This window comes from Chiloscyllium plagiosum, unplaced genomic scaffold (assembly GCF_037043375.1).
Source record: "Chiloscyllium plagiosum isolate Xiang-an unplaced genomic scaffold, Cpla_swu_hap1 HiC_scaffold_11, whole genome shotgun sequence".
Classification (NCBI taxonomy): domain Eukaryota; kingdom Metazoa; phylum Chordata; class Chondrichthyes; order Orectolobiformes; family Hemiscylliidae; genus Chiloscyllium; species Chiloscyllium plagiosum.
Window position 1 is genome coordinate 57753398 of NW_028270149.1, and position 18710 is coordinate 57772107.

The following is an 18710-nucleotide window of genomic DNA, read 5'->3' on the forward strand; positions in this document are numbered from 1 at the left end:
AAAAAAGGGAGATAACTTTCAGCAAGTCAAAAATAAAACCCGTAAGCATGCAAGTAAATTGTAATAAAAGGTTAATACTTTTATAGGTGTGGTCGACAGACAACCTGTGAGACATTGAGGAGGAAGTATGCAGGAAATTTAAGGAATTTAATAAAACAAGAAAAATAATTATGGAGGATTTCAATCACTCTGATATTAATTAGTTAGCATTTAAAAAGAGGTAGGTAAAGGCGATGGGGGAATAGATGTCCACAAGTGTGTCTCAGACTCTTTTTAACCCAAAATGTAAACAACCCCGCAAGAAAATATTCCTTATTGGATCTAGTCATGAGGAATGAATCATAGTATTCAAAGTGATGTAAAAGTATGGGAGCATGTACACAGTTGTGATTATGGTTTAATTACTTGATGATCATGGTGATTTTAAAGATGAGCAAGATCAGTGCAAATGAGAACCAAAGTAAACTGGAATCCTTCAGCCCCCTGTTATGACATAGAGACAGATAGCTGAACTAAATCAACCTCTTTACCTCTGCATTTGCAATACAGTTAAATTAAAACCTTCAAGATCCTGAAAAATTCTCAATAGTTCCTAACTTGTAAATAAACAATCCCAGGCTCTGCAAATAATCAATTTCAGACACCAATTTGTATTTTAAACAAAGGACTTAACAATTTAATACAGCAAATTTAACAGAGCAAAAATTAAATTACTAAGTAATCTATTTGGTCTCTGTTATAAACCCAAAAAACGTATGTTTTCAGCACCATTCACACAAAAGACAGATAAACAAACAAACACAGTTAAGGGAATAATAAACTAAAATAACAAAAGTGGACAGATTGCTTAAATCATTTTCATGATTTGTTGTTCTATAAGCATAGATGAGGATTTCTTGGTTGATTTTCTGAAGATGACTATTGGGGTCACTTTTACAGTTCACTTAGATAAAGGTAGTAATATTTATAACTCTATTTTCCAATCTCTGAAATTCCATGAGCTGATAAGTGAGGCTAGGAAAGGAGCTTTCAAATCTTCATGCTGTAGCATCAACAGCCAGATTCTTTCTCACTGCAACACAGTCCAAAATCCAATTCAAGCTCTGACCCCTCCCTGACAGACTGATCATCTCCTTCACAAGATCCCAAGTTACCCTTCAACAACTGGCATCTGCTTGAGCATAAGTTATTTTCCAGATTTGCCAGGACCAATTCCTAGCTTCTGACCTCTTTAATAGCCAACTTTTGCTGTCTGTTTAAACTTAATGCTCTTCTCCAGTGACAAAGCATCTGCAGAGCCATTTGATCAGGTACCGACCTGCAATTAACTTCCAAGTCTGGCCTCACGAATAAGCAAAAACTTGTTTGATCACAAGCTATTTCCTTCAGTACAAAAGTCATATTTTGCTCAAACTAAAATCGATAAAAGAATATAATAAAAATAATGGAAAGTCAGTAAGGGCTCTAACACTTCTGAAAATTTTGAACCTCATCAAAGTAATTGAAGGAGGACTCTGGCCTATTTCCCAGGAGGACCCAGGTGAGGTGGGAATGGTGGCTGGAGACTGTATCTGGAATCAGATTGAATGGTCCCCAACAATGAGGTAAATGTTAGAATGTTGTTTAAAGGTGAAGGTAAACTGGGAAAGGGAAAGTTTCAGGCTTCCTTAATGATGACAACTTAAATACTATCATTGAGTGTTTAATCAATCTATTTCGACACCAATTCCAATTCTCTGTTCCTTCCCTGGGTAACAGCAAATTCCCAATACGTTAATCAGAGTGGGTACCTGGCAGCTGCAACTCACCAAATACTTGTCCTGGCCATCATGAAACTATTTCTTCACAATAATGTCACCACATCTTCTATGGTGACCATCCTCCTTGATCTTTCATCACATTGCGTTAGTGTACAGGTCATTTACAGGCTATTAGTCTCTATGTCCTGCACTACTTTTCTATATGGAGGAAGAGGCAGGCTATCTGTCACAGTGGTGAGCACTGAATAGTCAAAAAGGTGGACATGTTGCTGTGTGGGACTGTGCTGTGTCAAGTTCACAGCTATGGCATTTGCCAGTAGATTAAATGGTAAACATACGCATGTACTTCAACCAAATGGCCATGTGTGAAGTGGAAAGGGGAGAAAACTTCAGTGGGGATAAGAGGTGGACTCCAGTCAGTTAGAGTTGTCACTACAGTCAGTCAAGAACTTGGTCCAACTAAAGTCTGGGGATCTGTGTCCTTGCAGTCCAAGGATTGGGCCTTGGTTAGTCCTGCAGATCACCTGGAGAAGTGGCGTGTTGTCTCCAGTTACCATGTCGGAAGTGTAGCTGGCAGGAAGGGAGGATATGGTGGGTAGGAGCTGTTGAGTGGACATGATGTGGAAGAGTTGTAGTTAATGAGACTTGTTGAGAGAAGGGTGCAGTGGCAGAATTAGAGTGAGGTGGCATTTACCAGGACTGAGCATCGAGTTTCTTCATTCACTATGAGTGTCCACTTCATCCAGACTGCGAATTGTGTCCAAACTGATTCAGGAGATGTGGCAGTCTGCAGGAAAATGAAATGCCCTCCTCTGCACCAGCCTGACAGTGAGGCCTCCAGGCCTCTTTCTTTGAAGCAGGGGATGAGCTTTCCTTTCTTCTGAGTCATGTCTCAATGATAGCACAAGCCCCACAGTGTGAGGGGCCGTTCCTAATTTGCAACATGGGAAGAGGCATGTAGCAGAGCTGTAAATACAGCACCTGAGATATGGACACTGCAAAGTTGGGAGGGGGTAGTAGGGGTTCCTGGCAGGGGCCAGCAATCCTGCCTCTCAGTTGCATGATTTCCCAGAAAAGAAGACCAAAAGTTCAATATCCTAATGGATGAGGTGAAGATCGCCTAAGAAATGTCACTCTCAGCCTTGACGGACCAGGTAGTACCCATGTCACTCCGCAAATCACTTTAATTAAAAATGGGAAATTCTGCCTGTGAGCATTTCTTTTCTGTTATGTTAATTTGTAAATTCTAAGAAGTTAAGAAAATGCAAGGAGAGCATTTATTGTTTGTGAAATTAATCCTTGATACCATTGGAACATGGGTCAAACAAATGTATGTAGCAACTGGTACTTGCTCAAACAGGAACAACAGCCTGTTCCAAAGGCAACAGGATACAGACGCTAATCTATCAGAAATTTCAACAATGTTATCATCAGAAATGTCACCATATGTGACATGGCATCAGCATCTTATCAGTGGATCCAGTAAGCAGGAAGTTGCAGGCTCCTTGCCAATGCTGTCTTGCCTGGAAACAGGACTCCATAAGTACATAGCAGGGAAACCGTAACTCATATGGGAGAACAATCCCTGCGTTTACTGCTATAATATAACTCCAAATCCTAATTTAGCCACTGTCTCTGGTTTACTCCCTGATTCATCATCAGAAAGGGGCTATCATGTCACTTAGACTAGTTTCATTTCTCTGTTCGAGGTTTTTTATTCATGTTCAGACACAGGAAACATATAAAAATATTTTCATTGATGCCACATTATCAGGGGTCATCAAACAGCTGCACACTAACAGGGCCACACTATTACAGATGTAGTAAATCATATAGAACTCTTCAGTCAGCAATACAATGGAGTCTCAATACCATTTGGTTCAATTACTCAATCACACAGTGACGGGTTCTCACTATTGTTGGACTTATCAGTCAGCCACACAGCGATACACTTTTTGTAGAGTTCAGGTGGTCACTCATAGGTTATTGTAGATTTCAGTTAGTTTAAAAACAGTGCTATAAGATAGGAAACAGGCAAGAAGTAACCAACCATTTTTTCTCTGGTTTTAAAAACTGAATGCAAAAAACATATGTGAAAACAGCCAATTACAATTACATTACTGTTGAAACTTGTGATACATATTTACTCCAGTCAGGGAGAGAGTAAGTGCATGAAGGTTGAACAGAATTGTAAATATTGAAGGTCTGAGTTTTAGGGTTCGTTGGATATAATACCGTTTAAAACTTCAAATTTTTACATTAATTAATGTTTTAAGCTTCATTTCATACATATAATTCATATGTATTAATTCATATCTAATATATCTTACATAGCAAAAGCATCATTTACGTTTTGGCAGATGTTAAAGGTCATGGTTAGTCCTCTGTAACAGGTACCAGTGTCCTCCACTCTCTGCTACTGATGGGCAGATTTTAAGTCCCTGCATGTTATAGGTCTGTATTCACCAAACAAAGATCACAATCTTGGTCAGTAACATTGAAGTAACATGTAGAGGAGACAGAAGGTCATTCTAGTATCTTTGTTACTGAATTCATTTCGATGTGGGATCTGTGTAACAGGTAAGCAGAACAGCTGTAATCATTGTTATCAGCTGTTTCAATTCGGATGGGAAGAGTACACAAATAATGAAGTCCCAATTCTCCATGAGGCACACCATTGGTATTAATGCCTTGTACCTAATCACCAAAATGGTCGATTTTTTTTCTCTCTTTGGTATTATTATCCAAAATACAAAAGACTTACACCATGCTTTTTTAATGAACTCAACATAATCAACTCAGAATAAATACTATCACTGTGATGGGAGGAATGAACTGATAGTCAAGTCCCACTACTCCACCGGTTGGACCATTAGCTTACTGATTCAATTTCAAAAATATCCAATAACTTCCCTTTTGTACTACCATCCAGAATAAAAGAAATGCCCACCACTCTTCTTTAAAGATCATGAAACAATCCACTTACTATGAACAATACTTATTCCCTACTTACAAACCCTACTTAACACCAAAGCTGTGATCCAACATTAAAATATATCCCCTTAATCCCAAATACAAATATACTCACACAGCACAAAAGGTGAGTTTCTGCAGAAATTATGTATTTTTCTTTAAAAGGGCAAAATAGCAAAAGGGTCAAGTGTCAGGAGACTAAAATTGAAATGTGATGACCTCTTATGTCTGTTAGATTTCCCATTGATGAAACCAAGATGTATAAATAGAGAGGCAAGACATGCCACCAGCACTTCACCAGAAGTCACTGATGATGTCACCTAGTATGGTGATGAAACATCTGAAAACACACCTTCCAGCACAGCGAGCTAACTTACATGCTTATCATCAACCTGAGCTACAAATCTTCTCAAAAATCACTAACATATTAAAGCATTGGATTCATTTTTAAGAAATGTTATGGGAAGAAACCCTCTTCATTCTACAAAATACTGTACATATCAAAACTTTCCAGTTTCTTTTTAGTTTGTCTCTAAATATCGAAATGTATTCCCAACGTACAATGAAGCTCATCCCTAAATACAAGTGGCAAAACTGATTAATGTTGAAGCTATAACCCCAAATTAGAACTAGATCCCCTTTTAATTCCATAAAACAAAATACAAAAAATAACAAAGACTTTGTACAGATGATATTTTTAAAATGACAAAAGAAAAATACCCTTATTGACCAATGGTCTGAGAAGCAAAAGATAGAATTTGATGAATTCTCATAGTCCACTTCATTTCTTGCTGATAAAATGACTTAGTGACAGAGAATCTTCTAAACAGTGCTTTGGTTTAGATTGCATTGAAATTGGGTCCAAGTGTCTGGATAATGGCCACAGATCAGCTTCTCAGGGTGTACAAGATAGTCAAGATACTGAGATGCAAAAGCTTTATCAATTTTTAAGTTCTTCAGTTGAGAGGGAGGGGATGCAGTTTGAGGGGACTGGGGGGAGGAGAGTGAGACTTGCACTCTTACTACTGCTTTTAAGGCTATTTTCCTACTAATTCTCCAGGTTTGTGGAACAGAAATTATATCCAGAAAGAGTTGCTCTGCAACCATTAGCACAGTGGACCCATAGTGTCTTCCAAAGACAGGTTTTCCATCAAATAAGGGAAACAAACTCCACTTCTTATCACCCTCAAAGCTTTTGGTTGTGTTCAAAAGTTGTTCAACTTTCTGTCAGCAGCAGGTAGATCATAGCCCACATTAAACTATTGAACGCATTACTAAGATAGAACTTGGATCCCTTCAAACTATTGGCAAAAACACTTTTAAATTCAAGTAGTGTCCAAACAGTTCAATATCTTTCAGTTTTTCACATGATCCATAAACACAAATATGTATCCCTAACACAAATACTGATATATGGATCAATCCCTTATAATACTGTACAAAACATTGACAATAGATACATGTACAACAGGATTGTGGTATGTAATACCATTCACAAAACAAACTACATGACTATAAAACCGATTCATTCTTCATGAATGGTCTCAAATACTTTAGAGTTCAATCAATTCTCCCACAACTGATTGCATAATTATGAAAAGTTGGTCAGTCTTTAATCAATGGAGCCACATTTTAAAATCCAATACTCTATACTTTTAAAATAGAATATATGAACTAATAAATTATGAGCAAGAGTAGCCATCAGCCCCTCAAGCCTGCTGTGCCACCCAATAAGAACATTGTTGATTGTAAAGACGGTATCCTTTAATTTTTTTCTGTAGTTTTGACTGGGGACTGAAAAGACAAAGGAACTGCTTTCAAAACTAATAATTCTGAAAGGGGAATAAGCTACCAATGGTTTTATTAAGTGCTGCTTATACTGTTGCTTGTTCAAGCATTGGGGGCAGTTAACTGCAGATGGACAGATACCATAAGACCATAATCCCCAACACTGGTGCCTTGCAAGACTGTGGGGTACTCAGACCCTTACTATACTCCTTGTACACTCATGATTGTTTGGTCAAATTCAGCTCTAACTCCATTTTTAAATTTGATGATGACACCACAGTAGTGGCTTGAGTCTCAGACAATGACAAGACACAGTACGGGAAAGAGGTAGAGAGCTTAGTGGTGTGGCATAAAGACAATAATCTCTCCCTCAATGTCAGCAAAACAAAGGACTTCAGGAAGCGGAGTAGAGGCCACGTCTCTGTCTGTATCAATGGTGCTGAGGTGGTCAAGAGCTTCAAGTTCCTAGGAGTAAATATCGCCAATGATCTATCCCGGTCCATCCACGTCGAAGCTACAATCAAGAAAGCACACGAATACCTCTATTTTCTCAGAAGGCCAAAGAAATTCAACATGTCCACATGGACTCTTACCAACTTTTATTGATGCGCCACAGAAAGCATCCTATCCAGATGTATCACAGCTTGGTATGGCGACTGCCCAGGACCGCAAGACATTACAGAGAGTTGTGAATGCAGCCCAGTCCATCTCAAAAACCAGCTTTCCTTCCATTGGCTCCATCTACACTTCTCATTGCTTTGAGGAAGCAGCCAACACAATCAAAGACCTCTCCCACCCCAGTTACACTCTCTTCCACCCTCTTCCATTGGACAGAAGATGCAAAAGTTTGAAAACATGTAACAACAGATTTAAGAACAGCTTCTTACCTGCTGTAATCAGATTTATGAATGGACCTCTCAAAATTTAGAGTTGATGTTTCTCTGCACCTTCTTGTTTGCTGTAACACTATATTCTACATTTTGTTCTATTACCCTGATATACTTACGTAAGGTATGATTTGTCTGGATAGCACACAAAACAATACTTCTCAAAGTATTTCAGTACATGTGACAGTAATAAATCAAATCAAATGAGACCATAGGAGCAATGTAGATTAGGCAATTCAGCCCATCAAGACTGCTACACCATTCAATCACGGTTGATATGTTTCACAATGCCATTCTCCTGTCTTTCTGCCTATAAAGCTTGATCCCTGCTCTAATTAAGGCCTATCTATCTCTGACTTAAAGAGAGATTTGTCTCCACAGCATTCTGCAGCAGAGAGTCCTTCTCTCTGACTGAGGAAATTCCTCCTCATCTCAGTTCCAAAGGGTCATGCCTTTACTTTGAAGCTGTTCCCTTGAGTCCTAAGTGTCTTCTACTAGGGGAAGCATTTTCTCCACATCCACTGTATTCAAGCCTCTCAGTATTCTGTAAGTTTTAACGAGATCCCCCCTCATTATTCTAAATTCCGAGTAAAGACCCTCAGCCACTCCTCATATGACAAATCCTTCATCCCTGGGATCATTCTTGTAAAGCTCTTCTCAACCCCCTCCAAGGCCAGCACATCGTTTCTGAGACATAGGGCCTAATATTTCAAATGTGTTGTGATGGAAGCCTTATACAGCCCTAACAGTACATCCCTCCTCTGGTATTCTAGCCCTCTTGAAATGAATGCTAAAATTGTATTTGTTGCCCTAACGGCCAACTGAACCTGTATGTTAACCTGCATATTTGTTGAAAAGTGTGGTGCTGGAAAAGCGCAGCAGGCCAGGCAGCATTCGAGGAGCAGGAGATGACAAAGACATTCTGCCTGCCATAAACAATGTGATTGGCTCCCAGGCAGCAGAATGGTTGTGGGTGTGAACAAGATAGCCAAAAGCCTTTGCAGGCTGGGTAGGAAGGTAGTGTATTTCTCTCTGCAGCTAAAGTACTTAAAACCCGAAGAAAACTAGTTTATTTGCCCTCACCAATTCCTGGACAACAGTGTTTCAAAGATTCAAACCCTCTGAGAGAAAATGTTTCACCTCATCTCTACCATAAAAGAAGTCCCCTTATTTTAAAATTGTGTCCCTTAGATCCAGTCTATTCCACAAGGAGTAACATTCTTGAAGCATCCACTCTATCCATTTCTCAATAAGATCACCTCTTATTCTTCTAAACTCTGAAGGATACAAACCCAACTTTACTAAGTTGTCCAATAACATAGTCCCCAGGTCTCAGTCAAATAAACATTATCTGAACTGTTCACAATGCATTTACAGTAAATCCTTCCTTAAATAAGGAGATCAAAACCATGTACAGAACTCCAGATGTGATTTCACTAATGATATGTAACACAATATTTCTATTTTCAGACTCCACTCCCGTGCAATAAACAACAATATTCCATTTCTCTTTCCAATCACTTTCTGTACCTGCATACTAACTTTGAGACTCACCTGCCAGAATCCCACTGTACAACAGAATTCTGCAATACAACACAGTACAACAGATGTCCATTACAGGCCAGGTACAAAGCGTCAGTTTCCGTAACGTCACATAATAACATGCAATGCACATAAGAAATGAGTAATGGAGTGGATATCTGCAGAAGTTAATGACTGCTCATTCATTCCATGCATATTTTCCTACGACTTCAATACATTGTCAAATTACTTGTGCAAAGTTAGTTGGTGTTAAATGGTCATCTCGTGTACCCTGATATAAACTCCAACATATAACAGGTGTATGTTTGGGCTGGTTTTACGCAAGAAGATAATCCTCTAAGTACAATGACAAATTGCCTCTCAGTCTTGCAATGAGTAACTTTTTAAGAATTATTGCTGGATATCAGCACATCTAAACTGATGTATTAAAGATGACAGCCTAGCTGCAGGGCTTTTACTTTTATAGTGCATCCATGACAACAAAACAAGAAACAAGACCTGAAAGGGCAACTTCTCTTTGGAAAGCAGTGGGAGAAATACATTGGCATTTACCTCAAAAAAGAAAGAAAACACAAGGTTCTTTTTTTCTAAAATGAAAATGCAAAAATAAAAGTAGTCATAGGCAGAATACAACAAAATTTCCCTTTTGAGATTATAATGATCTGAACAGATGTTGATACTGGACAAGTCAGACCCCAAACTGAAATCTGTCTTGTTTTATCCTAACATTTTTTAAAACCATGAAAGTAATTGAATGCAATCACAAAAGGCTGCCAGTGTACCTTTAGAATGAGAATAAACATTTATTAAACAAGAAAAACCATTAACTATATCACCCAAGATGAAATTAAATGTTGGAAATATTTCATGACAGACATCTGAAAAACATACAACTTCACACTTTCTTTTATCCCACTAATATCCTTACAAAGGCTTAACCATCAGGACAGTGCCGCTACTTTCTTCACTAGAGCTCCTGGCACATTCTCAGCTGGGATAGCTGCAACCAGTTTCCTTAAGGTGAATTTATGCAGTCGCTGGAAGATGCTTCCTTTCCTTCCTTTGAAAAGATTGCCCTTCCCAAAATACCTAAAATAAACTCCAGACAAAAGATTTTAAATCAGAACAAATACATGAGTTTTCGAAACTCAGCTTCCAGCTGCAATGCAGCCACATTGATTGAAGAGTCTTCCTGGATCAACATCTTTGTATATCTGCAACTATGTCACTAGGCAATGGGACAGCATTTTTCTTTCATTTCTCTCTTTTGTTTAGTCATGCAGTGAACCAATGCTCCCTGAATTTGCACAGTTGGTGCTCATGTAGCAGCTGAGAAACCCCATGCACCTTTGATCACCTTCCACCATATGACTTCTGCTCTGTTCACATGGACCAAGAATTCAGAAGTCCATGGAAGAACAACTAAACGTAGAGGGAATATTGCACAAAACAGTTGACTTCAAGAGCTGAAGTGAATAGTGAGTCGGATAAATTTGTAAAACCTCATTAAAATACATTTAATCAAAACAGACCTGCAGGCACTTTATCAACACAGCTTAGGCTCACAAATCTAAAATGAAAATGAACCATGTCTTCCCTTTCTTAAGACACAAAATTTAAATTCAACTTAAGATCATACATTGCTAGTAACCAGTTTTATTTATTCTGAAACATTTTAGTATTTAAAATAAGATTTGTACATTTTCTCAAGTCTAGCACTGAAGAGGGCAGGGTATGAAATCATCAGGACTGGGATCCTAGCTTGAATTATATATTGTGTTAACTTTGACTCAGAATTAATGTCACAACATCAAAATGTGGTTAGGCAATAAAATATCGTTTTGTAAACCTAAAGATTTGTTGTCTAATACATTTTAGAAACTTATAGTTACACACTTAAAAACAAGTCTGAAATAAGCAGTTAACATGTCAAGGAGGGATGGGAATGTTCTCAGAAACAGGAAGAATGCTCCCTTTTTTACTGCTTCTTAATGCTTTCCATTTTAATTTATTTAGTAGGTTTAGTCACGATCCATGTTCTATTGGACAAAGGTATTTTAAGATGTCAATATTTAATGGCTATTTATACTATTTCTCTGGGATTTCTGTCCATCTCATCTGGTAGAACATTGAAAGATCCTGTAAGGAAATTTACCCCAAAGAATTTAACTTAGTGAAAGGTACTAAAGACAGTCAACATTTATGTTCTAGGAGTGTAACACTTCTTACTAGATTACTGAAGACAACTCAGACTATTACCAATACTCTCAGGGTAAGATTACGTTGAAAGGCTTAAACCTGAGCAACATGACAAATTATTCTTCTGAAGCAGCTGTAGGTGCATTTATATGATACTGCAAGGACTTCATGACAATGTCCACAATATGCTACGTCGTAAGTCTACAATCGACTTTAGGTAATGTATCTTCTTGACAAACTCTTCATTGCTTGTTTATGTCTAACCTATGTGTCTCCTGTGGGTCCTCTCATGACTGAAACATTTGATATATTTTGCAGTTCATGCTGTCTTTGTTGCTGCTTTGTTGCAGTTATGCCACCTCTGTCCTTTTTCTAGACATGTTTGTGCTGACATCAATCATCATCAGGAGAAAGGGAGGACTGCAGATGCTGGAGATCAGAGTTGAGAGTGTGGTGTTGGAAAAGTACAGCAGGTCAGGCAGCATCCGAGGAGAAGGAGAATCGACGTTTTGGGCAGGAGCCCTTCATCAGGAATAAGACTGGGAGCCGAGGTGATAGAGAGATAAATGGGAGGGGGGGGGGTGGAGCCAGGGGGAAGGTAGCTGAGAGTGTGATAGGTAGAAGGAGGTAGAAGGAGGTGGGGGTAATGGTGATAGGTTGGAGAGGAGGGTGGAGCGGATAGGTGGGAAGGAAGATGGACAGGCCATGAGGGAGGTGCTGAGTTGGAAGGTTGGATCTGGGATAATGTGGAGGAAGGGGAAATGAGGAAACTAGTAAAGTCCACATTGATGACATGTGGTTGGAGGGTCCCAAGGCGGAAGATGAGGCATTCTTCCTTCAGTCATCAGATGGTTAGGGTTCGGCAATGGAGGAGGCCCAGGACCTGCATGTCCTTGGTGGGGTGGGAGAGAAGTTGAAGTGTTCGGCCGCAGGGCAGTGAGGTTGGTTGGTGCGGGTGTTCCGGAGATGTTCTCTGAAGCGCTCTGCAAGTAGGAATCCTGTCTCCCCAGTGTAGAGGAGCAATGGATACAGTATATAACATATGTGAAAGTGCAGGTAAAACTCTAATGGATGTGCACTGAAGCACTCTCCAAGTAGGCGTCCTCTCTGAAGCACTTCCACATCCATGAGAGTTTTACCTGCACATCCACATATGTTATTTACTGTATCCGCTTCTCCCGATGCGGTCTCCTCTACACTGGGGAGACAGGACGCCTACTTCCAGGACACCCGCACCAACCAACCCCAATGTCTTGTGGCCGAACACTTCAACCCTCCTTCCCACTCTGCCGAGGACATGCAGGTTCTGAGCCTCCTCCATAGCCACACCCAAACTATTCAATGCCGGGAGAAAGAACACCTCATCTTCCACCTTGGGACCCTCCAACTACATGTTGTTAATACGGACTTCACCAGTTTCCTCATTTCCCCTCCCTCCATCTTATTCCAATTCCAACCTTCCAACTCGGCACCACCCACATGACCTGCCCAGCTTCCTTCCCACCTATTCACTCCGTCCTCCTATCCGACATATCACCATTTCCCTTACCTCCAACCATCTATCACACTTTCAGCTACCTTACTCCAGCACCATCCCCCTCCCAATTATCTCTCTACCCCCTCGGCTCACAAGCCTCATTCCTGATGAAGGGGTCTTGGCCAACACGTCGATTCTCCTGCTCCTCGGATGCTGCTTGACCTGTTGTGCTTTTCCAGCACCACACTCTCGACATAGATCATAATCAAAATGCTGAGTCAAATTTCAGTGCCATCCTCCACGTGGGCCAATCAACTGCTGTGTTTTCCCAAGAGGGGTGATCTACAGTGTAAACATTTGTGGCGCTCTTTTGTTCACATCTTCTTATTATGATCACTTTGATATTGTTTGTCCTGTCTGGAGTGATTCATGCAGGAGACTATATTTAACTTTTGTGATGATGCCTGGAATAGCAGGGCTTGATCTCCGATGTGCTACTGCAGTGGGGAGATACAGTCACTCTCTCACTCACTTACTCATTGATTCACTCAATCTCTCTATGACTCTCTGACTCACTAGTGGAGTTAAATATAGTCTTTCATACAGGACACACAGACACATAGAGAGAGAAATTCATTGTTTTATGATTTTATCCTGCCATCAAATTCTCACATAGATTTCAAGAGTTTTTGGTGGAAGTGCTCCAGAACTTGGATGTGGAACTTGGATGTGCTATCACCTGTATCTTTGATTATTGCCCCTGTCTTTTGGTGGAGGAACACAATGTGAAAAGATGGTAAATGTCGCCAAGTTGCCGCATTTAATACTACACCTAATGTTATTAATTTGCTACACTTAACATTTGTATGTAATACTATCAGTAGCAGAAAGGTTCAAAACAACTAATATGAAGTAGAACATTTTACCTTCACAAAGTGAATCAGTTGTTCCTTCTCATTAACTTTATATGTATTTATACCCAGCTCTTTTGCTAAACGCAAAATCCGATTTTGCGTAGGCCCAACATATGCTCCTCCTAAGTCAACATACTGGAACTCCGGCCCCTATAAGAAATAATTAAATTAATTGCATTATTTTCTGTGGCATTTTTTTCTTAATTTCTTGTCTACTCTCCTGTTGGTCTGGGTTCTGGCGTCCTTCTGCTATATGGAATTGCACTTCATGGAGTGCAAATCTTGGCAATATTTGTTGACAAGCTTTACTACAGAGTGGATATCGCAGGCAAGACAATTTCTGTCATTGCACAATATTTGCACTTATGTGCTCGAGCAAGAATTTATTGAGAGCAATTGGGAGCAGAAAACCCCTCCAGTTCAACAACATAGAGACCAGGTTTGAAAGCTGTATCAAGCGGTGCAACAATAATAAAATACATTCTTCTCCAGGTTACAGTCCAGCAAGAAAATTTCAAAGTACTTTATATTGAGGAGACAAATAAAAGAAGGCCTTAAAGAAAGGGAGAAAAGGAGAACAATGAGAATTTGTTGTAAAGGCATGTTTGTAAATTTGTTAAGCAGTGAGATAGATGACTGTAAAAAAAGAGAGGTAAGGGAGCCCAGAAATCTTATGGTAGTCTAGCATATTCAGAATAAAATGGTTGGGGTGCCCTAATACCATGGAGATGGAATTTCAAGCAATTGAATGAATAATTCCTTTTTCAAAAAAGGAAAGACATTAGGGCCACCAACTCTGGCCTTTTGAGAACACAGTCTTCAATTTAGATGAGTGGGGCAGCCAGAATTTCTTTCCCAACTTACTGAATTATCCCTGTCTGAAGGACATGTTTATAACAGGTGAGTTTTGCTGCAGTATGGTTATGAAGCTTTACTCACAATGCTTTCACATATACAATTAGGATTGCAAAAATATTGGTGACAATGAAACCTCTGCACACTCCATGTAAGGTTCTGTTGTACATAGCACAACAACATTTCAAGAGTGGTTAATCACATCATCTGTCCCATTGCGTCACTAGGAGAAGTAAATATGATGTTTAACTTTCAAATACAGCTTTCAAGAAAATGCTTAATTACAGTCTGTATGACACTGGGCAAATAGGTTGAACTATCAGTCAAACAGGTAATGGCTGTATTCATAGGTGTTTGACTACTCACTCGCCTCTAATTCACATCAACTTTCTGCAAAAAAGTTCAGAATTTGCAATACTCATTTTGTGGCAATTATTGTGAATGCTCCCATGAATCACAGTGCCAAAAGAACAACTTTTACTTTTTACCAGCATACCAGAGAACAGGCCCTGAATTCTTTGGATTCCTTTTGATAACCCAAAATGCAAACTTATATTTTCAAAACCTCTGCAATCCCAAAGTGCAAATGGTAGAGTTGTTTTCATGACCTACTTGAACAGTGTATGTTCTTCCTCCAACACGATCTCTAGCCTCCAAAACCACCACATTGAGGCCCTTCTCTATGAGGAGTTTGGCAGCTGAAAGACCTGGTGAGTAAAGACAACAGTATAAGATGGGAACAGGATGGCCTACACGCCAAGGAAAATCCTGGAATTGACCAGAAAATAAATTGATCATATACAAACAATCATGAATTAAAAGTCATCCCTTATTAATTCAACAGATTTATCAGCTGTTAGAGTCATAGAGTCCCAGAAGAGCTCTTCAGCCCATTAATCCTATACCAACCTATCCACCTTAATCCCACTTTACTGCACTTGGTCCATTGTCTTCAATATTATGATATTTCAAGTGCAAATCCACATACTTTTTACAGGTTGGGAGGTTTCCTGCCTGTACTGCCCTCCCAAGCAGTGCATTCCAGATTCTGGATGAAATGTTTTTCCTTATATTGCTTCTAAACCTCCTGCCCTTCATTTGAAATTAACTCCATCATTATTGACCCTTCAACTACGGGGAGCAGCTGCTTTCTATTCACCATTTCCCTCCTAAGCTTATACACCTCAATCTGGAACCTCCCTCCGCCTTCCCTGCTCTAAAGAAAACTCAACCCAAGCTTATCCAGCCTCTCTTCATAGCTAAACTGTGCTAATCCAGGTAATAACCTGGTGAATCCCCACTGCAATTCCACCATTGCAATCACATCCTTCCTAAAGGGTTATCTTGCATCATGCTTGCCTTCATCGGTCGTGGCAAGGAGTATAAAAACTAGAAAGTCATGTTGCAATTAGATAAGGCCACATTTGGAGTACTGTGTACAACTCTGGTCGCCAAACTGTAGGAAGGATGTCGAAGCTTTGGAGAGGTTTCAGAAGAGGTTTACAAGATGTTGCCTACATTGGAGTGCATTAACTATAATTGAACATAGAGATTGGACAAACTCGGATTGATTTTGCTAGAGTATCAGATGCTGAGGGGTGACCTGACAAAAGTATGAGAGGCATAGATAGGGTGGACGCACAGAACTTTTTTTCCCCAAGGTGGAAATGTCAAATATTGAGGAATATAGGTTTAAAATAAAGCGGGATAGTTTTAAAGGCGATGAGCGAGGTAAGTTTATTACAGAGGGTAGTAGGTATCTGAAACATGCTGCTCGGGGAGGTGGTAGAAGCAGATACAATAACAAAGTTCAAGAGCCATTTAGACAGAAACATGAAGGTTGAGAATAGAGGAAAACAGACCAGAGGTAGGCAGTTGGGATTAATCTGGAATGGCATCATGGTCGACACAGTTATAGTGGGCCAGAGAACCTGTTCCTGTGCTGTACTGTTCTCTGTTTAAACTGCATTGCATTCATACTGACACAACATAATAAAATGCTGCTGATGGGCACACTTAGGAATTGGCTCAAAAACACAAGAACTCTGTACAATGGCCAAAATGGCCCATCACGCTCCTCTGCATTCAGTATGATCAGAGCTGACCTTGAGCTTCAACTTCATTTTCCTGGCAACTAACTAGGCAGAATCTAATAGAGGCCTGAACAAAATGGGTTATGACATGCAATCTGGTAGAATCACACAAGAACTCCAGTAAGGCCTTTTTCCATTGGCAACAAATCATTGCACCTTTTAATGATGTTTCAAGTTTCAAGACAAGATTCTCGGCAGACAGCGGTGAGTTGCTTATTAAGTGGGGTTAGTGCTTGTTAATGACTTTATTAAATACAAAACTCACCTCATTAATATTTCTATCCCACCGTCCACCTCAAAGAAATTGGATGTTGAAAGATTTTGACATGGCAGACAAAGCAGGTACCTAGTGACTTCAATTTGCCTCTAGCTGCAAAGGAGCTCCATGTTGGTCACCACGTGACAACATTTCAGGGCATAATTGATAGGCACCAGCTGCACACATCTTACCTCTGACATTAATTAACCCCTCAGAATCTTCATGGCACCTCTCTGATTCACCTGCCGGACATTTAGGAAGCTGAGAGGTGTACTTCAGGTTAAACTGCTGATGATAATCGAAAGATTGTAACAGGGACACTCTGCAGGCCTGCAGTGCCCAGCTGACACATTCGACCAGGTTCCATCTTAGGGTTGATCACTTGCTCACTTATCACCTTATTATGTTCTCACAACATCCCTATCTAGCCTTGCCTTGCCTTGCATTGCAAGCTTTTCTTGCTGATCAGAAGTCTTCAGTCAGGGGGTAGGCATATTGCTGAATGCTGTTACCTCCCACATACCTGCTTGGTGCTCATCTGGCAATGTCCCTGATTGCTGACACTATAGTCAGCCACAGAGCTATCTCTGTGCAGTACTCACCAGCTTGTGCTCCCAACCATTCAGTGATTTTTTTTATTGAGAAATATTTTTATTCTTTACAAAATTATAAAATTACATGAAGTATAACAATCTGAGTGTATAACAACAACTACAATAAACTAACTACCACTCTACAAAACAAATAATAACAAAAAAAGGCAACTCATACTACAATTCAATAAATAATTGGACATAAGTTAAATTACAGCCCTCAGCACAACCCAACCAAAGCTCTCCATCACAGGAAGCATCAGTTAGCATACCCATATTTCTTCCTCTCAGGGCACCTGGCTCATCAGACCCAGGCCTCGTGACTGAACAAAAACCCTAGTTAGTATGGCCAATAAATCTGCTTCTAGGTGGTTCAGAAAGGGCCGCCACATCTTGTAGAAAAATTCTGTTTTCTGGTGCACCATACTTTTAAGGAAGTCCAGGGGGATGTGTTCCGTAACTAATCTACACCATCCCAGTAGGGCCAGAGGGCTTTCCAAGGCTCAACTCACCAAAATGTTTTTCCTCACACAATATGTATGAATATTAAACAGCTTTTTCCCATGCTCATCTAAGGAAGGCAAATTTGGCAGGGCCAGGAGAAGAGACACCAGATCTACCTTGACCTCAGTCCCCAGGACAGCCCCCCATGACACTCACTATAGCACTCCAATACTTGCAAAGCTTGTGGCATGACCACAAACAATGGGTAAGAGTGATAATACCTACTTTGCATTTGGGACACAATGGAGACACTCCTTTTTTGAATTTTGCAAGCTGCTCTGATGCCAGATGAACATTCTGTTGCAGATCACAATCTTTCTCACGTTCTCCCAAATGTCCTCCCATATCTCTGACAAAATCTCCACTCCCAACCCCCATGCAGCCACTCAATATCTTTTGAGGTGCCACCTCCAAGTAAATGGTAAAGGGTGCTAAATGGGAGAGTACCTGTAGTCTGAAGCACTTTCCTCTCTACATCAGATCTATAAAGATCAAGCAGAAATGTAGTCTTTTTCAGGATGAAGTCCCGGACCTGAAAGTAACGAAAGACGTCCCTGCTGGGCAATTCATACTTGCAACTCAACCGATCGAAGGACATCATGACCTCCCCCTCAAATAAATCTCCCACACAAGAGACTCCTTTAGATGTCCATAACTAAAAACCAGAGTTCTTCAATGCTGTCCGAAATTCTGGCATTCCTACTGTAGGACTGAGAAAGAAGGTTTTAGATAAACTGCCCTTGCTTTGTCGCATCACTCTCAGCGCTTTAACTGTATTGATGACAGTTAGGTTCCAACAATACTCTGTGTCTGTCCTCATCTTATCCATGAATAGCAGATTAATGAGGGGGCACTTCACCTGGGAG

General features: G+C 40.1%; 1 protein-coding gene across 2 annotated transcripts in view; it reads right to left on the reverse strand.

Moving 5' to 3' along the window:
• The window catches only part of LOC122557182 (amine oxidase [flavin-containing]-like), an 80157-nt gene that overhangs the window by 47078 nt on the left and 14369 nt on the right, over positions 1-18710 (reverse strand). For both annotated transcript variants that reach the window (XM_087992096.1, XM_043704583.2), the window contains exons 2-3: positions 15008-15102; positions 13553-13690 (exon numbers count right to left, since the gene is read on the reverse strand). In XM_087992096.1, coding sequence (XP_087848222.1) covers positions 13553-13690; positions 15008-15102 — 233 coding nt within the window. The remainder of the gene's footprint in view (positions 1-13552; positions 13691-15007; positions 15103-18710) is intronic.